A 23,700-nucleotide genomic window follows, 5' to 3' on the forward strand; every position below is an offset into this window, starting at 1 on the left:
GACTCACTCTCCATCTTGCGCCTAAACGGTGCAGCTGCCCACTAATTGCTGGGCAGCTGGAGACAAACTGCGACAGGGTCCTCACTGACCCTAGAACAGTATCGTGCCAACTGCTGAGCCACACTGGCTCTGAAGACACTCGTGTCGACAACGTTGAAGCCACACAGGCTCTTAAACAGCTGTGGGGCGTTTGAGCCATTTGGCTCTAGAAATACACATGCCCCCAAGTCCTCCGTGGGACTTTTAAAACGAATGTCCCCCTTGAGCCTCTCAGGCTCTTAAAGTAAATGAAAGTGCCCCCGGATGCTGTGCCTACACAGGCACCGACCTGCGCCCCTACGGAGCCTCTCGGGGCTCTAAACAACGTTGGGGCGACCCGCTGCCAACCGGGGCCGCCCTTCCCGCACCACTATCTCCACGTTGGAGCGGCCCACTGCCACACGGGACCGCCCTTGACCTTGTGCCTCCACCGGCACCGCCAGCAACATCACGGAGCCCCCAGCCCTTTCACTCACCGGGCTGTTCTCGGCGATCGCGGTGCTGCTTCTGCTCCTTACTCGGGGCTCTCCCTCCATTCGGGGAGCCTCGCACCGGACTTCTCTCTCTCTTCTGGGGCTCCCTCAGCACACGGGAGCCCCAGCAACAGGCCACGCTTCACCCGGTCCCCCATCTCGGGACCGGGATTTTGGAAAGCGGAGCCCTCGTGGCCCCAGGCTCATTCTTCGGCCGGACTCCCTCAGTGCGGCTCCCGGGACGAGCCTCCGATGACGCCGACGCCTCAGCCAATCGCTGCGCGGCTCTGCCGATGACACGGCGGGGCTGGGGCCAATCCCAGCGCGGCGTCACTGAGGGGGGCTCGTCGCTCTCTGCCAATGGGAGCGCAGATGCTTCGGTCTCTCTCGGAGATCCCCGGCCAAGGGCTCTGATGATTGTAGGCCCGGGCAGCGGCCGAGAAAAGCGGAATAAGGCAAATAAAGCGCTCTTAAGCGCTGCAGGCAATTCACAGCGCTCCCCAGCGCTGAAGGTCCAGAAAAAGCTCCCATAAGCACTAGAAGGGGAAAATAAAGCGCTCCCAGCGCTATAGGCAACCAAAGGTCTCCAGTCCAGCAAAAGTCCAAGTAAAGCGCCTCTCAGGCACTAGGGCCCCCTCAGTCCTCCACATAGTCCTTCAGGGGTTCAGGACAAGTCCATCAGGAGTCCAGGGGCTGGGCAGGGCTCAGGGATTCCCCTGAGCCCCAGCAGCAGCACGCCCCTGGCAGATTCAAGTCAGAAACAAGAACATTTTGGAAGGGGACACAGCCCCTTCTTATACAGTGAAAAGTCTTTGAAGTCTTTGTGTAGGCAGTGTGAGAACCAGCTAGGACTGGTTATAGGGAAGTCCCTTCAGTATCAGGGACAGAGGTGACAGTGCCCAGCGGGCAGGCACAGCCCTTCACTATCAGGTGCTATCTCCTCCCACTTCCCTGGCAGCAGATGCTGCCTTTCATCCACGGGCTGACTCAGACAACCTCCTGGGGGCTCTGCAGCCCCTGTCACACTCAAACCAGACAGTCAATCCACAAGCAGACCCAGGCACTCCTGGGCCAGGCTCACCAGCCAATCACGTGCCAGCAGACTCACTACACAAATATGCCCACTTCTAAAAGTGGCACTTCTAGACTAGACACAACCATGCCGCATACACCATTATGCAGCATTCATTCTCCCGAGTTCGCACATATCAAACTCGACCCTGCACTCCCCACACATTAGGAACTACCATGGGCATACATATTCCCCATTCATTCCTATGGGAGGGCAGGTCACTCACCACACATACACAGAGAGCACACGCACTTTACACTGTACCACAGTGAAAAAGTGCGCAGAGGCCTAAAATCACCAACCCAGGTTCCAGAAACTGGCTAGGAAAAAGCAAAAAAAAAAGTCTCAGGGTGAACCTGCCAAAAGGGCCAGGTCCAACAGGCACTAAGCAACCTTATTTCTCCCTTTTACGTTTTGATACCTTCTGAGAGAGAGCGCTCCGCCCTGGTTGTCCCTCAGGGCCGGGTGTCTCTCCTCCTGAGTGTGTTTCCACTCCGCTGCTTAATTCCCCTACACAGCCGGTTGGGACACCTCACTCCTTATCTTGTTTTCTTTTGTGTGTCTGATGTGTGAGTCCTTCGATAGTTCTGTCCTTCCTGACCTGTTATTTTGGGTCTACCGAATTCCCTCTTCACAGAACTCATCTATACGGCGATCACGACCTTCATTTGGGGTAAGAATACCTGGAACAACCCTGCATGTCAATGTTTTAAAAGTTACAGTGATATCTAGTTAAGAGTGTATATTACCTAGTGCTACCTGGTTTTGTTTCCTAGCCTGGACCACCACCTGAGACTCTTCCTACTACAAGCTGACCCCCTCGTATGAGGAGAGTGGTGAACACTCCTTGGGTTGTTCCCTCATACTTTTAGGGGACAGTAGACAGGAGTGTGTTTCATATTGCATTCTTGCTTCTGTGTCCTGGAGGTGGAGGGATTCTTCTTCGTTCCCGTGGAAGTTGGTCAATTTGTTAACAAATGCAACCACCTTCCTTTTACCTGCAGGACTTGAGGAGTGGCAGGGGGGACAATGATGGCACAAGACCACGTATCCAGATCTATGCTACTACATTTTTAAAAGAAATGTTACTTAAAGACCAACAGTACGTTCATAGCCTCCACACTGCCTCTAACACAGTATCAGATCAAGGCATCACCCACAAAGTGGGAGAGTAAAGCTTGCCCCGCAGGACTTAACATTTAGGATCTCCTGCTGCATTTCAAGGCAAAGTAAAGATACATTCAGTGAATTGCTTTCTTTTAATGTTTAAATGTTTTTAGTGAATGTTTTGAAAGGTATATAACAGATATATGTGTAGGGAGTTACCAGTCAGAATTGACACAATGGGAACGCAGTTCAGAAACAGCTGAGCCCTGAGTATTTTTTCAAGACACCAGGATCCATCTGGGTAACCACACCATTGCGTGCAACAAAGGTATACTTACATGCTGCTTTTGATCAGTGTCAGTCCACAAAGGAAACCACACCAACCGAACCTCAATATCAAGACCACACAATATCAGTGAAATTACCACAAGAGACCCAAAGGCATGGGCCCCCATACCATAACTAAGATCAGTGGCAACACAAATCATGACCTCCACATTCTAGCTTAGAGTGGCAACTAGTAGCAAGACCAGCCCTACCATGGAGAACATCATAGGGATAATCATCAACCAGACGTTAGCAGTTGAGGGGGTGGGGGACACTAAGCACATACATGAAAGATGCATGGAAGAACACACAAACGCCAGATAAGTGTCAAACAACGCTAGTAAGAAATGTGCACTATACTAACAGGGATAATTCTTCCCAAGATCATGAAGCATTGTTATTATAGGGCTGTGAGAACCAGGACACATGATGAAGTTAACAATACTTGATTCCCCACAGGTACAACCTTCATTTAGAGCCAATCTAACACCACACTAATAAACACAAGCTGTGCCAGGGGAGGTTAAAATGGTGACTGTGCAACATATACAAAGAATATGACAATACAGTTTCCGTGTTCTTACGGTTACGGTAGTAAGTCTATCATATCTACTGTGTCTGTTAAATCTTAAAACAAAAACAAGACCCATCTTGATTCATAGAATCTAAGGTTAAATGAGCGTAGCAGAGATTGGAAACTGGGATAACTGGTAACAGAAAGAAAAACTCAATCAAATGTGGTCACAGCAGCAACATATACAAGGGAACTTCGAACAATGATGATTATGTATTAATCTATTGTCTTTGAATATTCCGTGTAGGTAGCCCTAATCAAAAACGCTGCTTTTATTTCATTTGCCTATTGAATGTGTTTAATTTTTTGGCACCAAATAGTTGTTCTTGAAGTGGATTCAGTTCGTCTCATGATTTTCCACAAAAACATATCTGATGGGGTTTTTTCAACTATGGGCTAAAGCCGAACAGGACAGTAGTTAGTGGAGGATACCAACAGAAGACAGGAAGGAAAAAATACATAGCTTCGTCATACTTCAAATGCAATTCTGAAAGGTAAAACGTATTCCCCTTTTTATCAACTTCAAAACTACCTGTTCTATTTTTACAGCTTAAAGTGGCTACAATTACACTGCTGACATTTTGAGCATTTAAGAACATGGTGCTCACCTGGTGGTGTCCTTTGCCCGGTGGGAGGAACGCATCACTGTGGCGTTCTCGTGGCTTTGGAATGACAGGATGTACATTATCCAACAGGTGCTCTCTGATTAGCCTTTCGGCCTCGCCGCTATCACGGACTATACTTGCAGCTTCCGGATGATACAGACTTTCCTCAGGCCTACGCCATTCCTGCAAGAGGCCATCCCGGATCTTCTCAGCACGAGCACTCAGCTCGTCGGATGCCAATTGGATCTCATTTTGCTCCAGTCGTCTGCCTGCAGCAGGCGTGTGACTGCAAACAATGCATATTTGAAATATTTATTATCGCATGTAGTTCGATTTTCTAAAGCCCACTTGCAATCTACCCATTCACTCGATTTCACAGGTATGGCTTCATACGAGCAGTTAATATAATTTCCCATCCTTTACATGTCTTAATATTAGGAATGCATAACAGTTAATTAATACAGAAGACTGTTTTAAGTATCCTAATGAAATGGTCACTGTAGTGGTATTTAAAAACTGACAGCATTACAATAGACGTTAGCCACAAAAAAACAGGAAAAGGCATCACAAACTGATTTCCTTCTTACACAGACTCCTTTAGCTGATTATTGTTTACACCAAGTTGCAGATTACTGTTTTAAAGATAAATGATATGGTTGGGACTATAGGTACCAAATGATGTGTCTCTGGGACCACGTGTGCAAATATCTAAATTATAGAGAAAATTGTAGAACATCAAAACGTTTGCTCAAAGTCTTGGGAAAACTGCCCTTAAATAAACCCTTGGAAACTCATGCAGATTTCAGTGTACAATCAGGATTGTATTAACACTTACAACCTCGAGTAAATTTTATCTGAACAACTAGGAGATTCCTTTCGGGCTGATGAATGCAATCATCAGATTCATCACCAAATACACATTTTGAACACTGCATGAAAGTGGTATTAAATTAAATGAGTTTGCCTTCCTGAGAACCGTTTAGGCAGTAGCAGAAAATAATTCAAAGTATTATTACTTATAAAGACAGCTTAATAGACGAATGTTTGCTACCACCACAAACTGCTGGCTCCTCGATTTAAAATGACACGCCAGACCTGAAGACAACACATTTTTACCATTGCCTCCTCCTCTATAGTTTGTCCATTAACTTACACAGCAGTGAAAAATACATTGTGAGGGGTAAGTGCCAGGGTATGGAGGAATACCAACACCTTCGACTGCTAAATTAGGAGTTACCCACATTAGGAGAGTTAGCTTACACTGCTAAGACTTGTGATAATTAAAGGTGGGCGCTTGACAGTGGTTAGGTTGCACCTAGAAGACCTACTACGTGGAACCACAAAAGGATCAAATTATAGGGGGAGAATCTCTTAATGTCAACTCATCCCTTGAAGCATTAATATTGTGCATTTCCTGATCATTAGATAATTATGTTATTGCAATTAGCTCCTGATTTCCATTCATCTCCCTCAAGAGAACAATTACCATTATGCTAGTCGTGCTATAGTCTACTACGCTGTTTTGGCTTACCACCTGCAACATGCAGGTATCACAAGCCATGAGTTTAACACATCATCATGACCAAATCCCAAAATACAGGTAAAGACTTAAGATAAGTTTCTTAGTTATAATCCTGTAACTCTACTTGCGAATTTCTATGTCAGGGAAAAATCTAATCCGATGCCTACTTCTTCATCCTTGACCTCCGATGACAAGGAACAGTTCTCCACATATAGAGTTCCTTGCAAATGGACATTGACTAGCCTTCTCAGCATGATAAAGAACATCTACCTTTCCATTGTCAACCTCAGCTAAAATGGTGGTAATGCATCTACAGTATCAATGGTAATCAGGCTCGGAAAAGGTGGTAAAGACAGATTTTTGAGCATATGTATGAAAAAACATTTTGCAAGTCCTTAATAGCGATTCTTAACAAATCGCTATTAAGGACTAGCAAAATGCTATGTATGTAGAAATCTCAATAATAATTGCGAATTCTACAAATTCCTTAATTGTGAATCGCAAATTGCGATTCAGAATTAAGGAATACCTTACAGGCCCATGAGAATGAATGGGAAGACATTCGCAATTTGCGAGTACCCATTAGGTACTCGCATATTGCAAATGCAATTTCAAGGGTGTCAAAAGAACACCTTGTAGCACCCCTGAAATATGTATGTGTGCACATGTGGCGCACAAACATGCCCTATGAGCATGTTATGTGCCCCACATGGCACTTTGAAAAATGCAAAAAAGTGCATTTTTCCAAGAAATCGCAAATTACCACCAACTTGAAGTTGATGATAATTTGCGATTTCTTAAGGCAAAATCGCACAACTTGGGTGCTTCCAGAATAGTATTTAAGGAATCGCAATTTGTGATTTCATAAACGCATTCGCAAAATAGGGAATTGCAAATTTTGCAATTCCCTATTTTGCAAGGCCTTTTGGGATGATACCTCCCAAAAGGCTTTTTCCTGTTCGCAAACGGGACGATTCTGAGATTCGGCCCGTTTGCGAACGGGAAAGAGGCTTTATACATATGCCCCTTTATCACTTCAAGGACTGTAACCCTTTTCAACCAGCTTCACTCTTTAGCTCCCTGTCTTGCAGCCATTGTATGTCACTTCTTCTCATGCCGTAAACGACTTAACTATTCCCCTCAGTCACACTGCATCCAAAGGTCTCTGTCCTTAAGTCAGTTGTGCAGTATCCTCATTCACAGACCAAGTAAGGAAGTTGTACATTTTGGCAGACTCCAAACTCTCTACACATGTATATATACATAAACCATGCACCCAAACAATCAGCAAACTGTTGGGGCCTTTCTCTAATGTCCTTCTCAGACTGACTAAATATGTTATTATATCAGCCTCCCATATATGCTAAATTATCAGTACAATCATGCAGATCAAAAACCACATCTTACCTAACATCACTATCTCTATCTCTATGCTGCGTTGTATCGCTACTTTAACCACTGGTCTGAAAGGTCCCTCATCATTAGAGCAGTAGCGGCCGCTAGTACTGTGAAGTGGTGAGGTGGGAGGAGGGGAAACCAAAAAACACATAATAAAAAAATGAATAATAAAGCCGCCTTCCTACATTCCTACATTCCTCACCTCCTTCCAAGAACTGCTGCACACACTGCACAGACTCCCAGCTCCCAATCCCAGCGCTGCTCACATGCTGTGAATGCTAATCCCAGCATGTGAGCAGCCCTGGGATTGGTCTGGGCGCCTCAGTTTGGCGCTCGCATATTGACTGGTAGCCATTGTTGGTTTCTCCACCCAGCTGTACAACACAGCTAGGTGGAGAAAGGGTAAGTGTGCATGACGGTTTGGCTGGTGGCCCTCTGGGGCTCGCCAAACCATCATGCGCACTTAGATAACTTACATACATAAAATGTCTTATGACCCATAATATCAATTTGCTACTCTTATTTGTAACATTTAGAATTGTTAAACAAAGCTTTTGTATTCAAGTACTTTCTCAGCTAGCAAGCCCCTATTCAACCAATCTCAGGTCTTATGCACAACGCTGGCAAAATACTACCAAGATTTATTGAGTCACCTAAAACTGTCTCATCAAAGGATCTTTGATTTGGTAAAATGTTGAAACAGGTATCTTAATTTCCAATATGCACGCCTTCAATGAATGGAAGAAGTGAACTTATCTCCTCGCACATGAAAATGTAAAAATAAATGGGAAAATAATATTTTGCACAATTTACAAATGTAGTCATTTGTAAAGGGGCACTCAATACTTATTCTAAGACCTTCATGGTGTGCAAAGCTACCCTAACTCTCCTCATGTGTGCAGGAGATGATTTATCGCACAACTCTAAAATCCAAGGTAAATGGGGCAAACCATGGGTTTTAATGAACCATTTCCTAAATCTGTTAAAAAACAACAAACTGTGTGTGCAATATGACATGGCCACCTATTTTTACTTCCTATAAATAGGCTGAAAACAGAACATCAGTCAATCTGGGTGTGCAATTTGATATGGTTTTCTATAAGTTTCCCATATTCCTTCATTTCTATCTTCCACTTCATGTCCCAATCCAATCCTGTCCAAGTCAATACTCAAGAATGAACTTTGACTGATATTCTATTGGTTTGTGGGCTGTGTACTTTAAAACTGCTGTTTTACCTGCCTGTGACTACTTGCATTTCTCTCCTTGTTTTCCCTATACTGTGCTAAGGCTGAAGGCAATCCACCTCCAGCTCCCTTTTGTCTTAGCAAGGGAAAAAGGCAAATACACCTCAGAGGCTAAGCAGAGGGTGCTTTTAGACCGTTTAAATCTTCTTTTAGGGTTTAAACAGTTTTTGGAAAGTGTATGTAGCACTCATATTTGGCTAGAAGAGGGAGCTGTTTATGTGTGCGAAAATCAGTATTTTAGTGGCTTAGATTGGCTCCTACCTGAAGAGGATTGAGCCTGTCTGTCACAAAGGAAACTGACTTGAGGAGCAGCTCCAATCCCCCCAGCTCAGCAGCCTGTGCTTGCTGATTAGCCCTCCAGCTCCCAAGCAACCATAAGCTCTCCTCTCGCAACTGCCCAGGCCTCTTAAAGTTTGTGGAGGAAACCCCAACACAGCCACCTCCATTTTATTGGCCCCAGCTTCTCTGTTCCCCAACAGCCCAGTGAGCAAAAGACCAGAAGGTGGTAAGAAGACAGACTTTGTGCTGTGCATTATTGAAACTGTAAAAGTGCTCTTTCCTCTACCTGTGGCTGCTTAAATTTACGTCTAGGTTTGTGGGCATTGTACTGTAAGACTACTGTTTTACCGCCCCGGACTGTTTACATTTACCTCTTGGTTTATGGGTTTGTACTTTAAAACTGTGGTTTTACCTGCCCGTGACTGTTTACATTTCTCTCCAATTTCCCCTATACTGTGCTAAGGCTTATTTGAAGGTGATTGGTTCATAGATCTAGGGTTTCTATGATAATAATAATGATAGCATTTGTAAAGCGCATGGTTACACCCAATGGTGTGTCCCCCGAGCTAGGGCACAAAACTCTACAGTTTTCAGTTTTTTCTGGAAGAGAACCTTCTATTGGACATAGGGCTAAGGGTTAGGGTTCCAGTTAGCTGATATGTCTGGGGTTCTGATTGATTACCGGAGCTAGGGTTCCTATCGGACTTAGGGTTAGTGTTATTGGCTGATAGGGCTAGAGCTGTAATTGGTTGTAAGGGCTTGGTCTTCTATTGGTCCTAGGGCTTAGGGTTAGTGTTCTGATTTGTTAGGGATCCCATTGGCCAAAGGTGTTACCTGATCACTAGGGCTACTTAGCTTAGGGCTCAGGGTGTCTCAGCCCAGGCTAAGGGTGGATAGGAAAAGGAAAGCTGCCTGTTTAGGCTTGTTCGGGCAAGGTCAGGACAAGGGCCAGAAATGCTGCCCATTCACCAGTTCCCACCTTAACCCCTTCCACGCTCATGACGAGCTGGGCTCGTCATGAAGTAGCCTCCTCGCACGCTGATGACGAGCCCAGCTCGTCATGAAAGCATGAAGATCCAGGAATCCCAGCACAGCAGGGGAATTCCCATAGCATTCAACGTGTTAAACTACATCCACAAACATATTAACACATTCGCAGCAAATGAACTCTACTCGTCTAATACAAACAAACCCTAACCACATTTTATTAACTCAGTAACCACTACAAAACCCCACAAACACCACCTATGCTTCCCTCTACCCTAACTACCACACAATGGCAACACCACTCACACACAAAACACCACTCTGTCCTACACCACTAACAAATCCACACATCAACAACACAACACAAAGCTACACTATACATATCTTTAATACATCCAGACACACACGCAATGTTTATACAAAGCACCAGCTTTACCCTCGACTTATTCTTAACATACCCCTTTCTGTCACCACCAAACCTAAACTCAGCTCTACATCTTTTCATTCACCAACAGTCTCCTCCTCTTTTTTTTTTTTTTTTTTTTTTCCAAAACCTTTATTGCACTTAGCATATTACACAGCGGATCGCCTACAACCCCACGGGCCGGCCGCTATATCGTGTAAGTTAGACATGATTCAAATTTGCAATGTAATGAAGAAAGCAACATTGTTGTCAAGTGTCCAGAAGAGCATATTACACAGTAAAAGTGCATTCGATACAGCATTATCAACGTTAGAAGTGGTTTTGGTGGCATTTTGTCTTTTTTGAAAAACAACAAACTCCAAACCTAAAACAGTAGGAATGATAGTACGATCCGACTTAGGTCAACGCAGTTCCTCTCGGGAGAGGCATATTCCCTCCCCTTGCTCCAGTGTGCTAGTGCCCCAGGTCACCCCCCATTTCCGTCCACCCTCCTCCCCATTCAGCATGTCGAAAGAGGGGACGCATGCAATAGCCCCGATCGCTCTCCTGCCCATCCACTGCAACCCAGGTCACCCCCCCTCTTCCTCATCGCCAGAGTCCTCTGGTTCGTCTTCTTCCAAAGGATCACAAATGTCCCCCCTGTAACCATTCCATTTCAGCCACACTTTGTTCCATTTCCTCGGGCAGGCTCGACCGGAGTACACCGCCCTCTCGGTCACCATCACCGCATCCATGTGTAGACACCATTGGGATTTGGACGGGAGGTCTGCCACCCCCCATCGCTGTGCTATGTCTCGCTTTGCCATCATTAACCCCACCGTGACCCAGAGTTGTTCATACCTAGACAGGTCAGTGGGTTCCCAAATGTTAAGTAAGCACCTCCGCGGGTCGGGCAGCAGGGACCGATTCAGTGTTTGGGAGATCGTACGTAGTATTTGTTTCCAATATTCCTGTATCCTGGGACATTCCCATATAGTGTGGAAAAAAGTGCCCTCCTCCCCACACCCACGGAGGCAATATGGATGTGGCGCCCTATGTATGCGGTGTAGCATGTACCTCGTGTAATAAACCCTGTGCAGTACCTTGAACTGCACTAGGCGCATACGCGCTGAGATGCCCACCTCTTTGGGGGATCCAAGAGCTGCATTCCATTCATGTTCATCCATGTCCCCTACGTCCTCTTCCCATTTCCCTTTGAGTTGGAGTGTTGGATCCGGGGAGTTATTAAGCAATTTACGGTACGTGAGCGACGTCGCCCTTTCTAGCATGTAGTCAGTGAGGAGGCGGTCCTCCAGAGGCGAGGATTCGGGCAGAGATGTGTCGGGGGGTAGGGCCGCGAGCAATGCATGTCGTATTTGAATGTATCTATAAAGCTCCCTGTCACCCAAACCATACAATTCTTTTAAGCGGTCGAAGGGTATCACAGTATTCCTCTCCCATAAGTCACCCACCGTGGAAATGCCTATCGTGTCCCAGTGCTCAAAACCCTTAGTGTTCCTCATATTACCTAGTGCCCGCGAGTCCCATAGCGGAGTCAACCTGGTGAGCCTCCCCTTCCAACCCAGTGCCGCTGTCGCCGTGTGCCATAATTGAACAGTTAATTTAGTGGGGCCCACTAAGGCCCGTACCTTACGGCGGTCGTACAACGGACCCAGCAAGGTATCCATGCCCAACTGATCCCTATCCAACTGGAAGGCAGGTTCGGTATGCGGGGCGTGAATCCATTGGTTTATTGGCTTCAGGTGTGCAGCCCAGTAGTACAACTTAAGATTTGGCAGTGCAATACCTCCATCGTACCAATCCCTATGCAGCTTCGATTGCGCCACGCGCGCAGGGAGGTTACCCCACAGAAGGGTCGAGACTAGAGCAGCTACTTTCTGGAAGAATCGTGGTGTCACGGGATAGGGTGTATTTTCGAGGACATACAAGAAACGCGGCAGTGCCATCATCTTATAGAGCGCTGCCCTGCCCAAGAGTGTCAGCGGCAGGTCAGACCAGAATTTGACATCTCGTTTCAGCCTGTCCAGGTGGGGTTTCAAGTTTTTATCTACAAATTCAACCCGATCTCTGGTGACGTGGATCCCTAGGTATTTAAAGGAAGAGCCCGCCTGCTTCAGCGGGCACGTGTCGGACAGAATCGGGGCCGGGCCCCGCAAGACGTACAGCTCAGATTTGGTCCAATTCAACGCATAGCCAGAAACGCTGCCATACGTATCACAGATATTTAGCAACGCCTGCACCCCATCCACAGGGTCTGTCAGGTAAAGCAGCATATCATCTGCATATAATGACAGACGGTCTTCCCATCCCCCCCTCCACCTTATGCCCCTGAGAAGCGGTGAGGTTCTCAGAAGGGTCGCAAGAGGTTCCAAAGAGATTGCAAACAGCAGGGGCGAAAGAGGGCACCCCTGTCGTGTGCCCCTCCCCAACGGAAATGTACGTGATATATGGCCGTTAGCCACCACCTGCGCCACCGGGTCGGTGTACAGTAGTTTGACCCATGCAATGAAGCGAGGGCCGAATCCCAAACGGCTCAATGTTTCAAACAGGTATTCCCACTCCACCAGATCAAAAGCCATTTTGGCGTCCAGGGCCAAAATCACTGCTGGCGTGTCGATAGTGTCCGCCCTAGCCAATATCCCGTGTAACCGCCGTAGATTTAGTGAGGTGTTTCTATGTGGCATAAAACCGGACTGGTCCGGATGTATAATTGACGACAGATGGGGCAGGAGCCTTTGTGCCAGGAGTTTAGCCAATATCTTCGCTTCGGCGTTAAGTAAGGAGATAGGCCGATAGGAGGAACACTCATCCGGCGGTTTGTGGGGCTTGGGGATGGCCACGATGGTCGCTGCCCGCTGGTCTGGCGGGAGGAGACCCCCCTCCAGACAATCCGCATACATCCCTAACAGATGCACACTGAGGGTCTCAGGCATTGCTTGGTACCATTCAATGGGTATGCCATTTGGGCCCATTGCTTTTCCCGGATGTAGAGCCTTAATTGCCATCTGGATTTCATCGACAGTAATGTCTGCCTCCAGCTCATCTGAGGCCTCTTGTGACAACGTCTGGACCTCTATCGGAGCTAAGAGGGCCCTGGCCCTTTCAGCGGTGACCACACACTCCGGGGTGTATACTCGCTCAAAATGGGTCGCCAGCAACTCTGTGATTTGCCGCGGATCCGTATGTATCACCCCTCTCTCATCTTTCAGACTTTGGATTCCCCTAAAGCTGCCCTCTCGCCTATCAAGCCACGCCAGCATTTTTCCAGCTTTTTCTCCCACCTCATAAATTCTATTACGAGTGTCGGCTAAGTGACCCTTCACCAGCTGACGCAAGTGATCAGCATATAATTGTTGCTGGAGGGTGAGGGCGTGAAGGCCGGCGGGAGAGGGGTTATTCTCATGGGTTTCGGTTTGTTCCAGCAGTGCCACCTCCAGCTCGTCCAGTTCCCGCGACAGCTGCCTTCTATGCCCCGTGATGGAGTTGATTGCTTGCCCTCTTAGAACCGTTTTGTAGGCTTCCCAGAGTACTGCCGGGGAGTGCACCGAATGTATGTTTTCAAGGAAGTACTGCTTCGTTGTGTTTGTAAGAGCCTTACGGACCTGTGGGACCTTGAGGTATGTAGCACTAATGGGGTAAATGCGTTTTCGTGCACTAGTCTGTGAGGAGAGTGACAATGTGAGTGGTGAGTGGTCGGAAATCCCCCTCGGGTGAATCCCCATTGCATCAACATAGCGGAGGCCCTCCCCCAGTGATAGGAAGTAGTCAATGCGCGACAGGCTGCCATGCACCGTAGAGTGGAAAGTGTATTGTTGCGCGCTGGGGTGTAAGTGTCTCCAGATGTCAGTCAAACCCATGGATGCCGCGAAGCGCCGGAAGTAGGAGTCCCCCCCCTGTGGAGCAGGCGCGGGGTGTTTGTCCAATTGCGCGTCCATGACAGCATTAAAATCTCCCCCTAGAATGATCTCACCCTCGGGGAGAGTCAAAAGGAATTCTCCCAGGTTCGGGAGGTGGACCGACTGCAAAGCTGGTGGAATATATACAGACACCACATTGAAGAGCCTCCCCTCCCATTGCCCATGCAAGGCTGCGAAGCATCCCTGGTCATCGGTCTTAGTCGACAAGGGAAGGAATCGGGAGTTCTTTTGTACCAATATACCAGACCCCCTGGATCCTGACGTAAACTCAGAGTGAACCCACATTTTATAGCCGCGTCTGTCCAGGGCTTTCGCTGCCCCCCCTACCAAATGGGTCTCTTGCAGCAGGGCCAAGGCTGGTCGCTGGCGCTTAATTGCAGTCAGTACCAACCCCCGTTTAACCTTGTCACCCAAGCCTCTCACATTCCAGGACATTAAACATAAGGGAGGGCAATGTGAGTCAGTGGACCCCACGTCCACTACCGGGCCAGTATTATCAGCCATCAGTGCTTAGAGTGTTCGGGGTGCATCGGTTGAAAGGCTGAATTGCATTCATGGCCGTGCCCCTGCACAGCAAAGAAGAAGGGAACATTACGGGGGCATAGTATCGCTGTCTTTCCCCAGCAACATGCACTGGCGCACACAAGGGTTAAAGCAGTGACCCCGACCGCTTGCACACATTCCTAACAGTAACAAAAACAGTTCAGAACAATCCCCCCTCCCTGCCCCCCTGCCAAACGGACTTCGAACTGCCCGCCACCCCAACCAAGCAGAGTGCTTCACCCTTCCCATAACCAGAGTACTTGCGTGTAGGGGGGAGAGTGTCTCCCCGGGCTGGCGGCCTCCCTGTAGGCTGTCGGGGCGGCCATGCCAGAGTCTACGTGCAGCAGTTCAAACAGCAATTCAAATCGGGAGTCAGTAAACTTTAGTGATGCAGAGTTCGGGGTAGGAGTCATTCGGCCCCACCTCCTCCTTCAAATCCATGGGACGGAGACCGCTCCAGTCTCTCTCCTCGACCAGACGTCTGGGAGTCCGTTCTGCTGCCACCCCTACGATCGTGATCCGGCCTATGCGTCTTGCGTTGTCTCCCAACAGTGTGCCAGCCCTCCAGCCAGTCCCGGGCCGTTTCAGGGTTATCGAAAAACCACACCTTTTTGTCCGCGACCACTCGAAGTTTAGCCGGGAATAACATGGAGTACGGCAGTTCCTTCTCTCTCAGGGTCTTATTCACTTCTAGGAACGTTCTCCTCCGTCTGGCCACTTCCGCCGTGTAATCCGGAAAGAAAGCAATCTTTGAGTTTTGGATTTGTATGGCCGGCGCCACCCTTGCGGCCTGCAGAATGGCGTCCCGGTCGCGGAAATTGAACAACCTGGCCAGTATTGGACGCGGCGTGCCTCCCGTCTTGGGCTTTCCTCCCGGAACTCGATGGGCCCTTTCAACCGAAAAGAAGTTCGAGAGCCCCTTAGGTTGTAGCCGGGTCTTGACTAAGTCCTCCACATAGAGGTCTAGTGCCCCCGTGTCTTCCGATTCCGGCACACCTAAAATACGGACATTGTTACGTCTGGAACGGCCTTCCTGGTCATCCAACTTGTCTTTAAGCAGCTTGTTATCCGCCTGCAGTCGTTCCACCGCCGTCTGTAATTCGGCCACATCCTCGACCAGCGACTTGGTGACCACTTCAACCTGTTTGACCCTTTCGTTCATCTTTTGGAGATCCGCCCGTATCAGGGTGACTTCAGTCGCCGTGGCACCCACCGTCGCCTGCACCTGGGCCAGCGCCGCCAGGACGTCATCAAGCGTGGCCTTCTTTGCCCCATCCGTCTCTGCCACTTTACCAGCCGATATTCGTTGCTCCTGGGGAGGTGACTGTCTGTTGTACGCAAACTTGTCCAGTTTGGCTTGGGCGGAGGTGTTTTTTGGGCCCCTGTGTGTCATGGCGTAGGCTGGTCCCGCCAAAAAAAGGGGGGGAGGGGTGCCTTCGGTCGCGCCGGTCCGCGCAGGTGGACACACAATGAAGTCGAGGACGTCCCCTCGCAAGTACACACCAGGGGGGGGGGGGGGGTTGTCGCCCCTGCCGACGCCACTCCTCGGCTATTTGCCGGTTGTGCTCCGAATCTGCACCCCAGCTGCACTCCGGATTATGGCCTCATGGTGGGCCTCGTGGATCGCCCCTCCTCAGTGCCTCTGCTGTGCAATGGTGTCCGATCCCCCGCCCTGTCAATGGAACTGGTAGCAGGGGTCCTACCGGCGCCCTCGATGAAGTGGCTGCACCCGATACACTTGGCCCCCTCTCTGCTGGCTCCGCGAAGATTAACTGGCCGGTACCCGGCCCTGTCGCATCTTGATGGGGGCAGCGGGAAAGCGATGTCTCCGAGGCGCTGTCTGCACCTCCGGGTGAAACGCGTGGGCCCGGGCAGGACAAGGGCTGCAGTCGAGCGTCCCCAGGGCCCGACGGCACTGGATGGGGCTCCGTGGGTGCTCGGATCGACTCACCCGGCGCACCGGCACTTCCGGCCTCCCCTCCTCCGGCTCCAGGCCACTTCCGGTCGGTTGCCGGCGTTCTGTGGCTCCGCGGCTGCAGCGCTGCAGGCAGGCCCAGCTCCTCCTCTACGTGCAATCGGTGATTCTGCTCCCGGCGAAGCCTCTGCCGCTCCCAAAATTTCGGCAATGGTAGCCGCACGGTCTCTGGGTCTGGTCCGCCCCACCCAGCTGGTGAGGGAAGGATATGTGACGCGGATTGATGTGGGAAGCCGCTTCTTCCCGGGAGCCTCCCTAAGCAGCGGCCGCCATCATCGGCTGCTAGCCACGCCCTTCTCTCCTCCTCTTTTTACCAAAAACACACAACAATACGATCCTTACACTCCACAACACACATATTACCTCTTCCAGCTATCAAATCTAACACAAACACTCATAACTCTTGTCCATTCCCTCTCACACACCACATACACTCTTTTTCAAAATATATCACCACCCCTTTATCATTTAACTTCCACTCACCAACAATACTTTACATACAAATCCTTCTCAGAAATCCACATCATCTCCTCTCACTACTGTACAAACACAAAACATAACACACACACCAGCACAACAGAATCTCACACACACACACTAGTGCATAATACATTCAATCACAAACTTGAAACATACACCCACTTCCACCATCCTGACTACACAAATAATAAACACCCTTAACTATCTTTACTGCAAAGCTTTCTCTTTTCTCTCACACCTAACACAAATACACCAACCCAAGAACTCTTTCAGCCGCCTCTCATACATTGCACAATTCAGAGTCTTACAACATGGCCTGCATGTTCCACCACCGCTAACTCATCAACCTTCCACCCTAAATAGGCGCAAATAAAATAAACCACATGCAACTCTTCACAGCTTTACATCTCCATACCTATTACACAACAAGGCTACTCTACCAAAACAACACAGCTTACCAACGCACTCTCAACCATCATCTCCACTACCTACACCTTCAAACCCATCAATGTGCCTTCTAAGCCTGCTGGATGAAGAATAAGATACAGAGAAGAAATTATATTGCTATCCTCATCCAACTAATACCAGCACTAATGACACCAGCTACAAGTTACTGCTCACTCTTCTACGAAACAGTCCCACCACCACCAAAACACAATCTCTAAACTGCCTACTAATAAATGCCCAATCACTCTCTATAAACAAGCATTGCAACTACGACTTACTCACTGACACACAACCTAACGTTCTCTTCATAACTGAATCATGGTTGGGAGATGACATGGCTCCAGGGTTGCATGAAGTTGTTCCTATAGGCTATCAAACTATCAAAAAATAGTATAGGCAAAAGAGGAGGTGGCCTAGCTGTTCTATTTAAGCAAACAATACATCTTACTAAAGCTGATGACGTTTCCATACAAGGTTGTGAGGCCCTCTTCACCAGATGCAACCGTAAATCAACTTCCTGTAATGTAGTTCTCCTTTACAGACCTCCAACTAGCAATGCAACATTCCGAGACACATTTCTAGACAGTTTCTAACCTGATATCACTACACTCCAACCTATGCATTCTTTTAAAAAATATATATATTTTATAAGTTTTTCTCTTATGCAACTGTCGCAATTCACTCACCAGTATAGCAGAGGGGGTATTATTTGAGAACATCAGTAGATACATAAGTCGTTTGGTTACAAAAGTAGTGTGGACATTTTGGGCACAATCAATGGAGTAAGCGGTCCCTTCGTTAATGGGTATCATTTACACCTCCTGTTACATTACTTTGAGACTGGATCCTCTCCCACATAAGTAATTTCATGCTATCTCAGCCATGGGCACCATATTCTGTCAACTTTTCTCGGGCACCCTTGCATCCAAACAGGATTCCAATTCAGGATTGGGCACAGAATATGCTCTAATTACCATCTGAAATTTCCTTAAAAGTACAGTATATTGGAAAGGGATTGCTGCAAAACCTCTCTTGGACCGCTCAGCTGCCTTTGACACAGTTGACCGTGGCACTCTAAAACAAAGACTCTACGTAGTTGGCTGAGGGAACTGCCCTCGACTGGATTACATCTTACATTCAAAACAGAATAAATGTCATCCATTCGCTACCTTTCTCATCCAAACCGTACTTTACAAAGCAGGGGTCCCACAAGACTGTATCATCTCACCCATGCTTTTGAACATGAATCTTTACCAGCAATGATCGATTGGATTTCAGTCCACATGCTATAACTATGCAGATGACCCACAAATGCTCCTTAAACTGGGTAGCCTCAAATACATTGGAAACTCACAAATATTCAGTTGCCTCAGAGCCTTTGATCAGTGGATATGGAGCCATCTCAAATTGAATGCTTCCAAAACAGAAATACTCACACATGGTGATTGGAACAATTATATCCAACTCGCTGCCTGGCTTGACTATCTGGGACCACCTCCTAAAGTATCTGAGGAAGTAAGAAACCATGGAATTACCATGGACTCCAAACTACCAATGAATGCCCAAGTGGGCAAATGAGCAAGATCAAGCTTCATTACTATGAAAACTCTGCGACACATCTTCCCCCACCTTGGATTTCTACCCAAAGTCCAGGCTGCTATCGCTCTTGTACTGTCTAAACTTGATTACACCAATGGCTTCACCACGGATCATCTTTATCAACTATGAAAAAACTACACTGGATTCAGAACTTTGCTGCCAGACTATTCCAACTTGTACAGCCACAAGGCCACATCTACCCTGTCTTGAAGATACCTACATTGGTTACTGGTAGCCTGAAGATTCACATTGTAGCTGCTTTGTATCACTCACAAAGCAATGCATGGAACAGGGCCGCTTTTCATCAGGAATAAATTCACCAAATACATTCAACAAAGAAACCTCTGCTCCATACTGGCCCTTTGCCTCAAAATCCCACCATACAAGAAAAAAACCACAAGTGGCACATCCTTCTCTGTTCAAGCAGCCAAACTATGAAACTCACTATCCCTAAACATAAGATCCACAACTATCTTTACATCAGAAGACTACTCAAGAGTTGGCAGTTCCCTACATAACCACCATACTCAAACACAAATGTACAGCATATCTCTTTGTATATAAGCATTTCATTTGGTGATATGTATGTCTCTATATATGTGTATTTCTATGTATAGATATGTATATTAATTATGTATATAGATATATATATATATATACTTGACATTGACTAAGGCCATTAAGGCCGAAACGCGTTTGTCAAGCCATGGGACAAAGAATAAAGTAATTTGATATTTAAAACTCGAGTGTGCGCCACACTTTGTTGTTACAGAGTATTTGGGAGAGAAAAAAAATAAGAAATATATATATATATATATATATATATATATATATACAATATTTAGGTCTACTTTTATTATTCTATGCTTACCATACATATAGGTCACTTTATAGTTTTCATACAAGTTATTTGATTACATGCTATGGTCCTACATTTATCTATCTATAACAATATGAAGATTTTATCATAAATATTTATCTACAATTGCTTCACTATTGAATTATTGAAAAGAAAAAAAGAGAAAATAAACACACAAATATATTAACCTAAATTACAACAACACTTGAACGTCTGAGTTTATTACATATAACTTAAATATTGATATACAACCTTCCTTATACATGTAAACCTTCCATGGACATATATCTATGTATTCCTTACTTTACTCCTACTGTAAAAAGAAAAACAAATTTGAGTCTCCAATGCACTACATTATGTTTCACCCTGTACTTCTCTCAATATATCATCTACCTCCAGTTTGACTCATCCCAACACTCATTCTGCTACTATGATCTCCAAAATAACCTTTTCTAGACTCTTGCCTCCTCTATCCCTCTTTGCATCACTCAAAATCTCATTTTACTGCTAAGATCTCCGAAACAACCCTTTCTAAATTTTACCCTCATGTATCGCTTCTTGGACTCATCCGACACCTCATTTAACTACTATGATCTGCCTAATCCATTTCTAGAGACTCTTCCCTCCTCCATCTCTGCTTTACTCACCCCAGACCTCCTTCTACTACTATGATCTCCCAATAAACACTTTCTAGACTCATCTCTCTTCTATCTCTCCATGCTCTTTATCAATCCTCCCAACAGACTCACATGTCCACCGCTCAAATGAATTCATATTTCCCTGTACTAATTCACCATTATAAGAGCAGATAAATGATCGAAGCAAACTAAATGATACTAAGAGAGTCTCTGCACCATGTTCAGATAGGCAACGTTTGTAGATAATGAATCATACCTTGCAGGTTCTAAGGCAAAGCCTCTTGGAAAAGCTGGATTTTCTCGAATAGGTTTCATCAATTCCTCTACTGTTGGCAAATCTAGAATACAAATTAATTATCAATACTAACACAATTTAAAAATACAAAAACAATAAATGTACTGTTAAGAAATAATGTTATACAATATCCTAAGAGAGTGCACAGTGGTATAGAGGTATTAGGCTTGTTATATGGAAAACTGTGCAACATAGCAAATCTGAAAAAGTTTTAGCTAACAACAACTCTTTCATAGTGCATTAAAGTGCCCACTTGACCTTTCTAAAATATTAAAATGAGCACTTTCATAAAATATTAGTGAAAGTTGGTCTATAGCAAAGACAATTTGTGTCTGACTGAAATGTTAAATAGACAGGGTGAGTTTTGATCCCAAACCCAATTTCACAATAAGCTACTAGATCCATTAGTCATCCAACCAGATCCATAACAATTGCAGCATCTGTGATCAACTGTGCGCCAAAGTCAGGCAAATAGACTGTGCCGCTTCAGGAGCCAATACATGCTGTCTGATCTGCACTGAAGCTCTTTTTGAGGTACTTGCAACCTTTTATCTACAGTAGTACGGCACATATATAGGCATCTTATAAGGACAGGGGCATGGGCACTCTAAGGGAGACCAGGTGGCTCCCTTTACAAATTAGAAGACCATGTCTAGCAAGTTACAAATGTCCCTAGCAGGAACTCTACATAATGAAATGTCGAGGACAGCACATGAAAGAGGATTTTAAAAAACTGGGTCATTACAAACATACCTTTCTCAATAGCTAAATTCCAAGACTGGATCTGAGAAGGCTGAGAAATTGGCAGGATCTTGTTATAATATAACAAGCGGGTTACGCTTTCGCCTCCCTGAGCGCACACTACTATTAAAAACTGAAAAAAAGCCAGCAGACATAAATCTCCTATTACGGATGCCCTTAGTCTCATTAGTGATATAAATTAAATCTGCCCCCAAACTACGAAAAAAACAAAATGTTTGGCCAGACTTTCTCAGCTGCAACTCACTAACGTTCATCTCGCGGGCAGCAGCTCAGTGCTTTTCTTAAGTGGAATTTTCAGGTATTCAATAAACTCCCTTTTACTGCATGTTAACTATGTGTATTCTTTCATTCGATGTCCTATCTTGTTCTGTATTAATTGAATTGTTTTATTTTCTTTGGAATACATGCTCCTGGTAGACAAATTATTAAGCTGTATCCTTCCTCGGCAGCAGATCTTTTGATTCTATGTATTGAGCAGTAATGGCTACCACCCACACTCAGTGGTGCAAGTTCAAGGCCTAAATACAGAGGTATGAATACACTGTGGTGTTTGTGAGGAAATTACACAATCGCCACCCTGATGCACCTGCACTAATCATCACGACAAGAAAGCCAGCTTAGAGAGACTATATCTGACGCTAGGCTCAGATATGAGATCATGTTGATTCTGAAGAAAAAGGAAAGTTACTTATTTGTAACAATAATTTTGCTGTCTAATGCTATTGTAAATGTACTTGCTGCATTATAATCTAATGACTGGACTTGGAAAAGAGTCTTGTTTACATGAATGAAGTTTCAGTGTAAACACTTCAGTATGACCCATTAAGATGTTGACTCAAAGCAGACCTGTGCCACATAATAGATGCCATGTTCAGACTGTCTTCCCTCTAATCGCACTGTGTGAGGTTTTATGATGACGTGCAGTGCAATGTAGTGTGTTAGAACAGCTTTTTGTTTTTTGAAACTCTTTCTATTATTTTTAATAGAAAAAGCCATATACTCCGCATATGATAATATATTAACTTTCACCAAAGGGAAGTGACAGATCTTACTTTTATCTGTGCATATTTTTCTGTCACTCCTACTCAACAATATAACTGTGCAGGCCCGATCACTGTCAGGAATTACCCTTTACACCTTGAATTATAACATCCCCATGTGGTGCAGCCATGATTGTCCTATTTTGTCCCATCTTTGGGCATCCTTTACCCTCGTAGACTTGCTTTTCGTCCAGAATACACCAATTCATATCTTCCTTCTGGCTACGCATCTCGAGTGATTAATTCGCTATCCAATTTCAGGAAATGTTTCTTCTCTCCAAGATTAAACCAACGCTGTATAGTAGTTTGGAGTATTTTGGTGGGCCACCATCCCCCGATAAATTGAGTAGTAGCAACCCAGCTGCATGATCTACTGGCAAGCCAGTGACACACCCCAAGTATTCCCATGCCCCCACTCATAATTGCTTCATCCATGTGATGGAGCGAGGTACAGAAGATTTTGTGTGTACCCCATTCAGATCAATCACCCCCATAACAAAGTAAATATATTAATTTTGATAGCTGTGTATCAACCAAAACACACACATTACATGTGGGAAATGCTTTGCACTAACAGGTTTGATTAACATATTAATTCATTATGTAAAACACATGTTTAATCTATTTTATGCATTTAAGTGGTATAATAATGCATGTCTGTGTACATTGTGCATTGCATGCTGCTTTTCTGCTTCATTGTAATGGCTTGCAGTGTGATGCTTTTCTGCTAGGTAACAGTTTTAAAGGATAAATATTAGCACTGGTGGTTGGGGGACAGAAAACACTTATATTCTGTGTATTTACATTTTCTTTTTCTGTTTATCGTAGTTTTGGTTGGTTGACAATTCCAAAATGGCTTCGCTTTTCCCGGTTCTGTGCAGTAGAAAAAGCTTACATCATTTTGCTGAGAGAAACTCGTCCATGCTCTGTGCTTCACTGAGAACATTTTGCAACTTCAGCTAACTATATTCGAGGCCATTTGATATGAACGCTGGTGAGTGGCTATGGGCCAAAATGATAACCACGACAACAGCTGAATGTCTGCCAAGGATAAAAGTCAAATGCCTTCCAAAAATGACCACGTGGAAACAGC

The 23,700-nt window shown here is 45.9% G+C and overlaps 1 protein-coding gene across 2 annotated transcripts in view; it reads right to left on the reverse strand.

The window, feature by feature from the left end:
- CEP162 (centrosomal protein 162) overlaps positions 1 to 23,700 on the reverse strand; it is a 977,479-nt gene that overhangs the window by 608,435 nt on the left and 345,344 nt on the right. For both annotated transcript variants that reach the window (XM_078648156.1, XM_078648158.1), the window contains 2 exons: positions 20,767 to 20,848; positions 4,201 to 4,483 (listed from right to left, as the gene is read on the reverse strand). In XM_078648156.1, the coding sequence (XP_078504282.1) occupies positions 4,201 to 4,483; positions 20,767 to 20,848 (365 nt within the window). The remainder of the gene's footprint in view (positions 1 to 4,200; positions 4,484 to 20,766; positions 20,849 to 23,700) is intronic.

Source organism: Lissotriton helveticus, chromosome 6 (genome assembly GCF_964261635.1).
Source record: "Lissotriton helveticus chromosome 6, aLisHel1.1, whole genome shotgun sequence".
In the NCBI taxonomy this organism is placed as follows: domain Eukaryota; kingdom Metazoa; phylum Chordata; class Amphibia; order Caudata; family Salamandridae; genus Lissotriton; species Lissotriton helveticus.